General features: G+C 29.0%; 1 protein-coding gene across 14 annotated transcripts; it reads left to right on the top strand.

Annotated features, from left to right (window-relative positions):
• The first annotated feature begins 7,226 nt into the window (after positions 1-7,226).
• Positions 7,227-13,827, top strand: LOC112747323 (inactive poly [ADP-ribose] polymerase RCD1-like). 14 transcript variants are annotated; one of them, XR_011872637.1, is made up of 11 exons: positions 7,240-7,663; positions 8,068-8,137; positions 9,068-9,225; positions 9,383-9,541; positions 10,058-11,307; positions 11,457-11,698; positions 11,795-11,950; positions 12,017-12,120; positions 12,890-13,033; positions 13,123-13,218; positions 13,363-13,827. XR_011872637.1 is itself a non-coding variant. In XM_072217394.1 (10 exons), exons 5-10 carry the CDS (start codon positions 10,205-10,207, stop codon positions 13,387-13,389), a joined length of 1,716 nt encoding a protein of 571 aa, XP_072073495.1. In that variant the 5' UTR covers positions 7,240-7,663; positions 8,068-8,137; positions 9,068-9,225; positions 9,383-9,541; positions 10,058-10,204; the 3' UTR covers positions 13,390-13,827. The 14 variants fall into 14 exon arrangements, 5 of the variants coding, with proteins under 5 accessions (XP_025651067.1, XP_072073495.1, XP_072073494.1 ...); XR_011872636.1 differs by lacking the exon at positions 9,068-9,225; XR_011872638.1 differs by lacking the exon at positions 9,383-9,541.
• The last annotated feature ends 1,299 nt before the right edge of the window (positions 13,828-15,126 follow it).

Here is a 15,126-nt window from a genome sequence, read left to right as displayed (position 1 = left end):
TTTAATGTCCGTAAAATTAAATTAGGATATATTTATTTTATTATACATATTTTTTGAACAATTCTTAATTTTAAGAGTAACCCTAATATCATAAACGGAAGCACTTTTTATTTTTTTAATAAATGCAAAGAGTGAATCGAAATAGTGTTTATTCTGATTTTTATTATGTTTTTTGTTCTGGTTCTATTTTTTTATTCAGGTTTAGGATTGTTGATTTTGATCTTTTTTATCTTGATTTTGATTTTTTATTTTGATTTTTTGTTTTGATTTATGAGTTTTAATTTGTTCTTTACTTTTGGTTGAGATATTTTCTGCACTTTTCTTATGTTTTTTCTTGGTTGATGGTTTTTTATTCTTGATGTTTGTTGTGATTATTAATTTATTCTCTAATTTTTTATTGCCGTTTTTTAATTATTCAATTTTAATTTGTGGTTTGATGTTTTAGTTTATGCTATTATAGTTTTGATATTGTTCTAATCTAAATTTGTGTTGACGTGCTGTTTGAAGAAGTTTATATTATCGCTGATGACACCAAGTATATATTAGATCACTTGTAATTTACTAAAGATACAACTTGTAATCCACAATATATCCTAAAACTAAATGTAATTAATGTAGAGCTAGCTATGTTTGTGATACACATAAAAATGGTAGTATGGTACTAGTAATATGAAATAACTTAGCTTCTTGTCGTAATGTAAAAAGTTTTTTAAGAAAACATTAGATCTAAATTCCACTACAAAAGTTAGAATTTGAATCTTTTAAAGTTTAAATTTTATTTTAAAGAATAAAATATGATCTCTCACTATTTATTTTATAAGTAGGGTCAATAATAAATATGAGAAAGAAATCATTCAAAGATAGAAGATTACACTTTACCTTTTAAATTAAAAATTCAAAATTTAGAAGATCTAAATTCCAAAAATTATTTATTGTAGTAGTTCTTGACCTTATCTACAAACTTCAGTTGATAAAGTAGAGTTTTAAGAAGTTGTTTGAAAAAAAAATGCTAAATTATTAATTATATAAAAAAATATAATACTTTTTTTATATATTATTTTAATTTTATATTTATTTATATTTAAATTAATTATATTTTTTATTATTCATAATTATTAATATAAATATAATTAAATATGTATAAATAGAAAATATCAAATATTTTTATTAATTATAATATAATTACTTTTGTTATGATTATATGATCATTATTAATATTATTTTTCAATAAATACATATAATATATAATAATATAACAAATATAAATTAATTAGTTAGTTATTAAAATAAAAAATTTGTTTTAATATAAAAATAAAATTAAAAAATTTTTATTATAAAAAATATTATAATATTATATACTTATTTAACAATAATTAGATTATAACTTGTTTATTATAATTTGTTGAAACTTAATTATTTTTAAAATATTTGTAAAGATATATATATTTTTAAATTTTAATTTTAGATTTTGAACTATTTTATATTTTTTATTTACGTGAAATTAATTTTATCGGTTCAATTAATAACTTATCAATTAAATTAATAAACTAATAAATAATAATTTGACCGCTTTGATTATCAATTCAATTCTAATAACTATAATATTTAGTACCAGAAAAAAGGCGTTCAATAATTATGTATATTGTTTTGGCGTTTCAAGATTTAAAGTAACTTTGTATATTTTGATTTAAAGTATGTTATTATGTTGTAACTTCAAGGCCTTCAAATGAATGGCTAGAACAATCAGTGTGTGTGGCTGTCTGGCTGAAAAAAATAAATAGAAACCTTTTTTTGTGTTAAACTTTTAAGATTTTCAATTATTATATTATTCTTTTCTTTTGACACTTGCTAAATTTTTTTGTGTCAAGATCTTTGTTAATTATTGTGTTGTATAATTTTAGTTTATTACTTTGTGAAATTAAATTTGTTATTTATCATGTGTTGGTAGTTGGTATTTTTTTTATTATTATTAGTTGAAAACAACATAAAATAATTTTTAGTATACTATATATGACTAGGACATATTATTTTTTTGAATTAAGTTAAAAACCGAACCAGATCAATTCAATTATAATTGGTTTAGTTGGTCTCAAGAAAAAAATTAAATCAAATCAAACTGAATATTTTATGTACAAGTAAATTGGATAACTTTTTTTTTTCTAAATATTAAGTCAAATTGTATTACAACTATTTTCGGTAATATATTACGGTCTTGAATACACTTTAATGTTACTTTATCGGCACTCGAACTTACTCAACTTCTTTATCTAAAACCAAGTCCGCCTAATCTTCAATATTTAGTAGGAAAACTAATAACAAAGAGAACCCAGGAGAAAAGAAGCTTTGATGAAAAGAACAATTTATTACTCAAGTGTTTGTTACAAATAACTCACTCACACTAATTATCACCTTCTATTTATAGCCATCCACCTCCTTAATTGATGGTTAGGAACTTAAGATTAAATATAATTTAATTATCCAAAACTTTCATTATAAATATCTATCCTACTACAACTTTCTAACTACTTATAAATTATTCCATACTACTCTTCATATTTCTATATACATCTACACTTTTCTAGAATACTCTATGACTTTTCAGAGTCTTCTAGAACCTTCTAGGATATTCTGCGACTTTCTAAGACATTCTAAAACGTTTCGAAATCATCTAGAGCATTTTCAAACACTCTAAAAAATTATATAAATACTATTAATTTTAATCTTCTAAAATTTACGGTAATAAACAAATTAAATATCCTTCTACAATTACAATTCACCCCATAAACATAAATAAAAGAGAGAGTTTTGGAGAAAAAGTAAGAAAATAAGTAAATAATTAAAAAAATAATTTAAACATAAAAAAGGGTTGAAATTGACTAATTCAAAAATTATTTCTACATAATTCCTGTAAATTTATTGTTTAAATGGGAAAGTAACTTTTTATTCGTTGTTCAAATAACATAATCCAAAAGAAAAATATTTTTTTTGTTTGAATTTAACTTAGATAAGATTATAGCACGAAGAGAAAAACTTGAAAAAGAACAATAACGATAGGTCTCAAATAATTTTTGCATTGTGAGTATATAACATAATATGTAAATAGAAAACGAGTTTTTTTTTTTTTTTTTTAAAGAAAGAAAAAAGGTCCGTTTTAGGTCCCAATGGTCAATACACTGTCTCTTACCCCATCGATCTCCCAAAGGTTACGGCGGGTAGATCAAAGTAAAAGAATCAAATCTATATTATAATACTTTTTAATTAACAACACCACGTCTAAGTATGAAGTTTGTGTATCACTACTGATAGAGAAAACTATTATAATTTATATATAAATATCTTTCCTTATTCTAATATTACTTAGTTGCCCGTCATGTTAAAAGGGAAACTAGCAAGAGAAAATAAAATCGTGTTTATACATAATTTTGTACATAAAAAATTAAAAAAATATATATTAAAATATAAGTATAGATTAAAAAGAGTTAAATAATATATATTTTTATACATAAATATATAATAATTAATTTAATAATTTATTTTTTATATACATATAATATTTTTGGATTATAAAATGCTAAACTGCTGACATAAAATCCTGAGTTTGTTATCATTATAGGATAAAATGATTAGAGCGAATAATGATGGACTTATATAAGTTCTCTCGATTTTATTTACTCATGTAATTCGAATAAAGGGAAAAGTACTAAAATCCAAAGTATAACACAAGGGATAAATAGCGATAGAAAAAATAATTTTATTCGAAGATTAAAGTAGTTGTGAGAATATTTATTAAAGACATAAATATTAGTCAAAGTAATCTTTTTATTAACCTTTTGTTTTGTTGATATCAGTAATGGATTTAGAAAATTTTGATAGTGGGATAAAATATATATAATATGATAATAATTTTTATAATAAAAATATTATGTTTACATAAAAAATTAGCCATCAAATTATTTACTATAAATTTGTGTATTTTTTTTGTGATTTACTATAAACTTGTGTATAAGTATATATATCATTTAACTTATTTTTAATGTGTATTTTGTATTTCAAAATTTATATTTTAAGATTTATTCTATACAAGTGATTATTTTATGTATACGTAGTATAATTATTGTTATAATTATATTTTGTTATTGTAAAATATGATTAGGTTTCAAAATATCTAATTACAAATTAAAATACTAAAATAGTAATTTAAATAATAACATATAATTTAAGATTTAATTTTTTATATTTCATATTTTAAAACCTTGACAATATAATTAAAATATTTTTTTTTGTATACGTAGTTAAACAGTCATTTAAAACTTAACTTTTATACAATTAACTCTTAATGATATTCATAGTTGAAAAAGTTCATTCAATTAATGTAGTTATTATGAAAAAATTAAAACTGATTTTAAAAGAAGAAATATAAATGAATAGATAATATTCTTTCGAATCAATTTATAAGAAAGAACATTAATCTTATTTAAATTTAAAAGTTGATAATTATAATAAACTTTTAATATAAAATTTTCAAATTGATTATCAAATAGAAAAAATTGAATAAAAAATTATTGTAAAATTAAATTTTATAATTTAGTGAAAGATAAATAAATATTATTATTATATATTAGTCAATAAAATTTAAAATTGTAACGGGAGCTTGCCCCCACACACTATGGAGTGGATCTGTCCCTCTGGTTGGTATCACTAGTGAACTATCACATATTCACATGGCACATCACCAATGCATGACAAATTTTACTTGAAATGATTATTTGTTTATAATGAAACTCAAACAGTAAATCTGTTATAAATCAAATTGAACCAATATACTTAATTTGTAAAGATTATTTTAAATATGAACGCATTATACACGTGACAAAATTATAAAGGTTGAGAATGTAAACTGTAACACACTCTAGTGAAAGTACATGTTTTCATTTTTTTATGGTACACAATATCTTAAAAGACAAAATAATGAAATTAGAAAATATTTAAAATACATAGCTAGGGCTGGCAATGGGTAGGGTAGGGTAGGGTTTGGACCCTACCCTAACCCTACCCGCGGGTTGAAAATTTCATTAAAACTCTACCCTATCCTACCTGCGGGTTGAGAATCTCTCAACCCTAACCCTACCCGCACCCTAAAATTCTAAACCCTACCCTACTCTACCCTACCCGCAGAAATATCAAATTTTTTCAAAGTAAATATAAAATTCAATTATTTCGAATTTTATACGTATTAATAACATAAAAAATAAAAAACTAATGCTCTAAATTACTAAATTAACTAACTAGTTTAGTGGTTGTTCACTTATTATAAGTTATTACATAAGAAAGGTTGTGAGTTCAACTCTTACTTTCTTCACTATATAGAGAGATTTTTATAAAATATGTGTTATATATGAGGTGCGGATAGGGTAGGGTAGGGTACACCCTAAACCCGTACCCTACCCTACCCGCAGACATACCCGAACCGTACCCTACCCTACCCGCTGCGGGTAGGGTAGCCTACCTTACCCGAACGGGTTGGACCGGATTGGATACCCGCGGGTAGGGTATGAATTGCCAGCCCTATACATAGCCATATGAAATGAAATAAAAAATGTTTGGAATTTGTGTGAGCGGGGAAAGAGGCTTTTTCCGTACGGAAAAGAGACGTGCCAATTCAATTGGCTTTGGCCCCTCCCTTCTTCTCTTCTCTGAGTTGGCATAGGAATAGGATTTAGGATGTGATAAATGAGGAAAGTAGGATCAGGGGATGGGGTACCATATCTTTATACTTACTTTATAGCTGCCCTGTTTTATGTGCCTACACATGCATGAGCTCACCACTTCAACAAGCTAAGCAAGCAACAATACTCCTTTCTCGGACACTGTACTTTAGTTCTTAGATAAATAGATAATCAAAATCTATAGTCTATGTATTAACAGGTACTAGTACCATGTCATGATACTATTCATCTCAAAAGTTTCGGTTAATAAAAAAAATAACACTAATGATTATATATCTAATATTTCATAAAACTCTATTATACACATTAGCTCCTGATACTTTCCGTAAATGATAAAGGTTTATTTTACAACCAAAGAGCAAATGTATACACAAACCTTTTCAATAATAATATATGTGCCAATAACTAAAACAGCGAGTATTTTATATTTTATTTAAGAAGTCTTGACTTTAAATTTTAAAAATTAATTAAAATACTTTTTAGGAATGTATATAAAAATGTATTTCAAAAAAAAAATGTACACCAAAATTCTTTCCATTACCATTATACAATAATGATAACAATAGATAGATAGATATACAACGCTAAACTCCTCCTAAACCTGAAGAATTATTGTTGCAATTTGATGAAATCCAAACACGTAGACCAACGTCATCACAAAAAATTGACACAAAACCAAGATAAAACCAGTTAAAGCAAAAACTGAAGCTTGGGTCAGATCCTTTACTGGATTACCAATTAAAAAATTCATGTTATGGTTTTTTCTTGTAATTTGAAAAATAAAAACTTTAACGGGCAACTGAAAATGACTAGCCCATGAATGGCCCAAAATACCTTTGACCAGAACCAAAAACGAACAACATTTGGTTGACCAAAAATAAAAAGGAGCAACACTTGATTTTCGTCCATGCTCTGTTGTTGCTTTGTAATTTATCAGTTTTATTTTTTGCCCCGTATTATTATAGATTTACAATTTCTTCCAATTTTGTTTTACATTTAATTTTCAATTGGATATTCGATTTTTCGAACCCATCTAACTCATATTTAATCTGTTCTAATAGCTCAAGTTCATTCATAAAATATCTCTTATTCGATCCAAGATAAACCGATTGAAGTTTATTAATTTGATTTTTTTTATACTCTATACATGTATTCGCATTTATATATAAATACAAGAAAAAAAATTAGAATATTCTTTAAATATCTGTATTACGAATTTGGATAATTGTATCAAATTAATTTAAAAAGTAAATTATATTACTACCATATAAATTACAATTGTTTGAATAAAATTTGATTAAATCAAAAAACAAAAATAAAACTAATACGAATAAAATTTGAACCGTAACTTCTAAGTGAGTTTAGAAAAATTATATCATTTGAATTATAACTAGTAAATCCCAAAGCAAGATAATTAATAAAAACAAAAATTATAACTTTATATTTATTAAAATTAAAATTCCAAAGTACAATATTTATTTTTTAATAAAAAGGTTAAAAGATAGAAACAATAATTGTTGGAAAGTTAGGTGGCGTGCGAGCAACGTTAGGAAAATGCCACAGTCCACAGAGAATCTTAGCCACAGGGTTACTTGGAGAAGAGGGAAATAAACACAGAAAAAAAAAAAAAAAAGACCTAAGTGGGAAATGGGAATATGTCCTGAGAAGTCGCCACCTAAACCCACCGACTTTATGATTACGATTTTTTGTTAATAAACCATTCTCTTTCCTCCTCGTCTTCCACCCTCACCTCCGCCGCCTCTTTCTAGGGTTTTTTTCTTTTTCTATTTTTTTCCTTTTTCTTTCCCTAACACCTATCAATAGTTTTGCACTGAGAGAAATTATCAAAAAAAGAAAATTAGAAAAAAGAAAAGAGAGAGCGGAAACAAAGTGGTAGGGCTGTTGTGTTTTGTGTGTGTTGATTATTTTGTGCGCAGGTAGCTTTCAATCTTCTGTTAATTCCTCAATTTTTGTTTTCTATGCCCGGAATTTCAATCAATTGTTGTTATGATTTGCAGCTTTTTTCTTCAAACAATAAAATATGTTTTTTTCGGCGTGTTGAGTGTTTGACTTTTCGCTTTGGTTTGGATTCTAATAGATCGGGGTTGGATTTGGTTCTTCGGGTTGTATGATTCAATTATGTGGTTTTTCCATTAAATTTTGAGCTGATTTAGCTGCTAGAAGTGATAATGAATTATTGATATACAGTAATTTTATTTATTTATTTTGGTAAAAATTATGAGTTGATTCGTTGAGTTGGTTATTTGGTCTATTGCTTTGCTGTTTTGTAAAAATAATGTTTTCCCCAACTCCTGATTTTAATTTGAAATTTTATTACTAGATTCCATGGTAAGGAGCAGGGCTGTTTCAGAGAAAAGAATGTGCAGTATGAACCCTAAATTCGGTGATGGGTATGATTAAATTCTTATATTTGATTACTTATTTTTTAAATTAGTCTTAATTTTGACTGGTTTGTGATTTTTTTTTGAAGGTTTCTTTTTGATTAATTTATTTAAATTATCGTTTGCCTTCTATGCTTTGCTCTTTAGTTCCAGGCACTAGTACAAGCTTAGTTGTTTATGCACTATGCTACATAGCCTTGCTTTGCATGTGAATACTTACATGATGTCTTGAGGCTACAATTTTTGAAAGCTTGCCTTACATTGTAGTGTATATGGGCAAGGTTGAAACATGCTTTTTTCCTGATAACCTAGGGGTTATTGGTTTATGTTTTTATTTCCAATTTCCATTCCTATTGATTTTTGCTTTTAGGGTTTTGTGAAATAAAAACTGAAAAAAAAGTGAAAGCATGATTTATTGTTTTCAATGGATCCTCACTTTTTATTTACAAAATCCTGAAATCAGGGAACACTAAAAATAAAAAATGAAATAAACTGAAATCAATCAGATCTTAACTTATGCACACAGAGGGGGTAGAGCTAAACAGAAAGACTGGTCCATCATAGGTTTTGATCACATAGGTGGAATTGGAGTAAGAGTTTTATTTGTCAGAAAGGTGGTGTGTTGGAGTTGGACGGAAATGTTGGTACATTTTATGAGCTTGGAATTTTCTTTTTTATTTTATTTTCCTTGATGATCCGGTCATCATCCATGCCCTATATACTAGGGTTATTGTTATTATTGTTGGACAGATGATGAGGGATTCGATGATGGTTTATCTGCATCTGCCGAAATTTCTTAAGTATTATTTGGTGTATTCATACTTTCTACTTCTATTGCTATTTAGTGGATTCTTAAAATCTAAGCTGATAATTGGGTCCAGAAGTATTAACTCTAGTTGAAGAAATTCTAGGAAAATTGATTTGTTCAGTTTGTCTCAGTCAAAGATGACAATTCCAAGCTCTGCAACCTGGAAATTTCTAGAGCTGTCAAAGTGTGTTCTGCCAGATCAACATCTACATGCTCTGCTTTCAATTTTTGAATTCATCAAATGAACTTATGATCTTTCTATGAGCTCCTTATTTCAACATTACCTTGGGTATGGATGACTGGTGTGGACTTAATATGTTGGTGGAGTCCCAATATGTATTATCCATTGGTTTTGCATTTATTTATTTATGGTTTTGCATTTATTTATTTATTTTTTGGCATTTAGTGATCTTTTAGGTGATGTTTAGAACTTTAAAATAATGCAGGTTAAAAGAAATATCATTCTCTGTTTAGATGACCATGCAAAAACTTCGATGATGTTTTTTCTAATGATCTTTGAAAGAACATAGAAAACTGTAACAACCGAGGGAATGTATTGAACTGTGGGATGGGGAATTATGTAGAAGCCTTTTCTTATTGTCAAGGTACATGATAAATATTCTGATATTTGCTCTAAGGGATTCTGAATTGGAATTCATATTTCTTTTAACCCTATTGTCTTGAGGTGTTTGTGGTTATTGGTCTCATGAAGATCAAGTGTCATTGAGTAATTGAGTAATTATTGAGGTATCTTTAATATAATTATAGATTGAATCAATATGGCCTGGATTAAATTGGCATTATCTTCTTCATTATTTCATTTATATAACTTATCTTAAAAGCTTTCTGTCCATCTACCTCTACTGTTGTCCTTTGAGCAATGATGATTGCTTATTTGCTATGTTTTGTTGATTTCATACTTGGTTTTCTTTTTCTATTTGTTATTTTGTGGGAGGCAGTGCTTTTGCAACAATTGACTTGACAGAAGTTTGGTGGATTAGTTGTCTTGGAATTCTTTCATTTAACCTTTTCTCATTATTTATTATGTCTAATTTATGATTTATAATGAACAAATTATTATATATATCACTTCAACATTCTCAGAAGTTTTAAACATCCAGGATCTGCCAACTATTCTTGATGTCATGGTCTTCACTATCACTGCCACAGTTTGTTTAAAACTGCTGAAGATCTACAGTTCATTTTGACTGCTGCAACTAAACTTCTATATTTAAAAGTGTGTATAGATATTGATTTAGTCGTTAGAAATGGAATCCAAAACCGCAAAGGCATTGGATAGGGTTGTGCTCAATCTGAAGCGAAAGCGAGCTGCCCAGTATGTTGCATATTTGAATGGAGGTTCACGATCAGTGTTTCCTCAGTGTCCATCATTTGGGTTACCAACAAACAGGGTTGGCAAACGAATGAGATTGGGCAGACATAAAAGCAAGACAACAAACTCTGGGATCCATATTGGACAGTCATTAGTTAGGTATTATTTAAACTACAAAAGGAGTGGAAGGCCAGAATGTTTGATGTTCTATCAGAATGGTGAATGGCTAGACTTCCCCAAGGATGTTGTTGACTTTGTTAAGAAAGACCTTCAAGTGAAGAAGGAGGCTGTGGAGGTAGAGTTAAATGGTCATCATCTTGTTCTAGATTTTTTGCACATGTACCGGATGGATTTGAAGACTGGTTTGCAGCAGCCTATTGCTTGGATTGATGAGAAAGGGTGCTGCTTTTTCCCTGAAATCTATGCTGCTTGTACTGAACCTTATCATTTCTGCCGACCAGAGGTTGGAAAAGGTCATGACTCGAATGAAATAAAATTACATTTAGAAATTGAAATAAATGGGGGGGATGAATCCAAGTTGAGGGAATGCAGTGGGGAAACCAATGCCCTAGTTCAGCATATTGAGGTGGATGCTAAACAAGCCTGCAGTCAATATGAAGTAGGAGTTGAAGATAGCAATAACAAAATGGACTGTGGAAATGGTGGTGAAGCCACTAAGAAAAATAAAAATACTGGTTTCAATGCTTATAGTGAATTTTTATATGGAAAGTTAGATGTGGATACTGTACAGATTATGTTCCTCAATGGAATGAGTAGTTTTGGAAGTACTGACATAGTTGAAATTTCTCGTTGTTCCATTCCGTTGATGCAACCACGATTGGAGCTATTCCAGAAGCAAGCAGAGATTACTAAAAGCTGTCGTGGGGATGCTAATGTTCGATATGCATGGCTTGCTTCTTCCAAAGGAGAACTATCTGCCATCATGAAGTATGGGGTTGGTCACACTGTATTATCTGCATCTAAATGCACATATGGCATTGGTGTTCATCTTGCAGCTGCAACCTGCCCTTATGCCAGGTTGATTTTTATTATTAATTACTTAAAACATAAAGTCTATATCATGTATTTTGTTTATTTTTCTCTTTGTATGTTATTATTTGATACACAAATTCTAGATTATCATGTTGTAATGGTTCGAAAAGGATTCAAGTTTGGCTTATTTACAGTGCAAATTATTGTGATGTTGACGAAAATGGGGTTCGGCACTTGGTCTTGTGTCGTGTAATAATGGGGAACATGGAGCTTGTCCATCCTGGCAGTAGACAGTTTCATCCCAGTAGTAGTGACTATGATAATGGGGTAGATGACGTTCAAAGTCCGAGTTACTATGTAATATGGAGTATGAACATGAACACCCACATCTATCCAGAATTCGTTGTTAGTTTCAAGGTTTCTTCTGATGTTGAAGGTGATACATTTTTCTATATTTTTTTAATCTACAGTTGAGTTCTGTTTTGTTAATGATAAAAGAACTTGTACTTTTTAATGAAAAGTTTGTACTTAGAGTTTATCAGAGGCAACCTAGTTGATGGAGAAGTTAGGTTTCATCCATTGATTGTTGATATCTCCTTGTGGTTGGGGGACTCTCACATTCAGCAGATGTTACATCACTGCAAATCTGGTTCAGTGACATAGCCATGTGTTTCTGCTGCTAATCCCTGTATGACTGCTATTCACTTTGGAATTCTTTTTCTCCTTGATCACCAATACGTTATACTTTCTACAGGCCATCTTTGTGGAGTTGATAGTAAAAGTAATGTTGCTGGGATTAATAAAGCTGATCATGGTCCTCGGGGCTTGTTAACTTGTGATTCTTCTACAATAGATACTGTAAGTTGCTTGGTATTTGAGTATCACATCCAAGTTTGCAAGTCGAAGGCAGAGTATTTATTTTTTTATCGGTTGTTTTAAAATTTACCAATGTATGCTTTTTTGTGTTCATTTTTATCTTTTCAAATATGTTTTTCTTTCTTTTAATTTATCTCCTGATATAGAGAAAAATTATGCGGTTTATATTTTGTAACTGAAACAAAGCTGTTGTTAGCTTAGTGTTTGCTGGCTGAAAGTAGATGATAACTGTCAATACCTAGTGGACTAAGTACATGAATATTGTGGAACTGAAAGCTTCATGAGATTTGTCTAGTATAAGTAGTTCGCGAGTCATAGGATATATTCAACTCTAAAAGTACGATGCTTTAAGTACTGTGAATAGTCACTGCAAAAGATTTGATGTAGTAGGCACTGGTTTATTTAATTTGCTTCTACCTTTTAATTCGCATATCCATTTTGTACATAATATGACAATCTGCCTCTGGTGATGTTACGTTTGATTTTCTCTATTAATGTATGTTTTAATACTTGAAAGTTCAACCGGCCGTTTATAAAATTCTATTTTGGATGTTGCATATTTTCTTGATTAGGGATCCTTAAAACAATTATCGGGTATCTCGTTTGTATCTCTCTATATTACATGGAACAAGTTCACTTCTGATCATTTTTCTTTCCATGTGTCAATTTTACAATTGAATATTTACACTTTATTGACTGATTTTAAGATCTTTAAATCTTATAACCAATTCCGGAATGTGCTATGCATCAGGAGAAAGCTGCAAGGGTCATTGCTAGTGCGCCAAAAGCTCCTAAATCCCCATGGATGCCTTTCCCTATGCTTTTTGCTGCCATCACAAATAAGGTTCCTCCCAAAGATATGGAAGCTATCAATATGCAATATCAACAATTCAGGGTATGTATAGTTACACTAAATAGATGCCTGTGTCTTCCTTGATGGAATATCTCTTAACATATTATACATTCGTATTCTGTTATCACCAGTCAAAGAAGATAACCCGCGATGAGTTTGTCAAGAACTTGAGGTTGATAGTTGGGGATACTCTCTTGAGGACCACAATAACAGATCTTCAATGCAAGGTACATATAATTTTATTTCTCCTAACTGCATTACTCGCTGACGAGAGTGGGTGGCTACCATGTCAAGATTCTTATTTTGACCTAATGTGGTATGTTGTGCATGGTTTCATGCTCCTGTTAAATATTAAAATTGGCTGCTTGCAGATGCCATCAAAGCTACGTGTGAACTAGGGCCAAACAACAAAGGAGGCTGAAATCGTATTTTTCTAAGGAGGTGACGGTCCTTGTACTTGATTTGTCGCTATAACATGGACAAGCAAAACTTGTGAATATCGTTAGCTTTTAGATTTTATTTAGTGCTTTTCGTTCTCATCCTCGAGTTTGAACCCAGAATGTACTAGCAGTTGGAACTTTATTTTTTTTGGTTAAGAGCCATTGGAACTTTGTTCTAGATGATTTGAGCCATCTGTGATCAGATGCACTGTCGAGCCTAATAATTTTGCTTGTATTAGGGGGGTTTCGTAATTAGAACTCTGCTTTGGGGTGCTCTATACATATTTGTGTCTTCTCGCAGTTGAAAATGAGTTTTACTTCTACTGTTGGTTGTTGAATTGAAGCAATATTTTATGTAGATTTTTTATGGGGTGTCTGCATTTTTCACCCTTGCAATTTTTTTGTTAGATCCCAAGGTTGCCAAATTGCCAATTAGGCGTTTAGTGGTATACTGTTTATATTTTATAGTTTGAGGCTTCAGGCTTATGGATGTCGTAATTCAGAACTCAGCGAGAATACCACAGATCGTAAGCTTTTATTATGTTTTAATTTTACAAGTTCAAGTGCTATATAATAATAGTATTATTTACATTCCTAATTACGGGTCAGAACTAAAGTTCAAACTTGTTCCTAATTCATATTATAAAGTTTAGGGTTCAGGGAGGAAGTGGAGGGGACGATGTTGCCATTGCATGCCTGTAGTTGCTTAGGATCTAAGGTTGATTTAGGGTTTAAAAAACGAGTGAAAGAGATGATGGTGCTGTTGCAGCTACTTTGAAAAAGTTTGAGGGGGGAGAGCAAAGGAAAGAAGAAAAAGGAATATAACAGAATAATTAGCATTTTCATTGCCACTTCAATGAATTTTGTTAATAAAGATTTTTTTACAGTTGAATATTTTTGCAGTGTTTTTAAATAATATGTTCATAAATCGGGAGTGAAATTCGTAGTTTATTCTAAAACAAAATAAAATAAAAAGTAAATGTTTGCAGGCTAATATAGTGAATTAAGTTTTAAAATTGTCTTTTATGTTAGCGTGTGCACTAAAAAATAGTCTAGGTATGTACAATCAGCAAAAGTGTATTAGATTAGTTTTTCAATTTTTTTTGCATCAAGTGACTGACTTTTGTTAATTGCAGGGATGTAATTAGTGTAATTGTGACGTTGGAGACTATTTTAGTAGGCGATCAATTTGCGAATTAGTCTGAGTTTAACTTCTAAGTTATAAATATAATAGAATAAAAAGGACGAAGTCTTTTTACTTCCTCTTTCGGAATATTTTTATTTTATTTAGATATAAGAGTAGAGTGATAATTAATTTTTTAAGGACTTTGACTTTAAACTAATTAGTCACTAAAAAAATAATATCAATTAAAATTTTTATAATAATAAATGATGAATATATGTCTTTTTGTTAGTGCAACGAAATAAAATTCATATATTTTATTTATAGCGGTGCGTTTTTATTAGTGTAACATAAACATCAAAATAATATTTTTTAAACAGTAAAATATTTATCATCTTTTAAAATTTTATATAATCTTTATCAATTATTTACGAATTTCATGAATTTTTATTTCAAAGATTAGTATCTATATGATAATTATTCATAAATAACAATAATTAATGGTACATATTATATATAAATATTATCATTAAATTTTAGGTAATAAATTAATTAAAAAACATATCATATCT

The sequence above is a fragment of the Arachis hypogaea genome, chromosome 15 (assembly GCF_003086295.3).
Source record: "Arachis hypogaea cultivar Tifrunner chromosome 15, arahy.Tifrunner.gnm2.J5K5, whole genome shotgun sequence".
Taxonomy (NCBI): domain Eukaryota; kingdom Viridiplantae; phylum Streptophyta; class Magnoliopsida; order Fabales; family Fabaceae; genus Arachis; species Arachis hypogaea.
The sequence above is the reverse complement of the archived record's forward strand: the minus strand, read 5'-3'. Positions and strand labels throughout refer to the sequence as shown.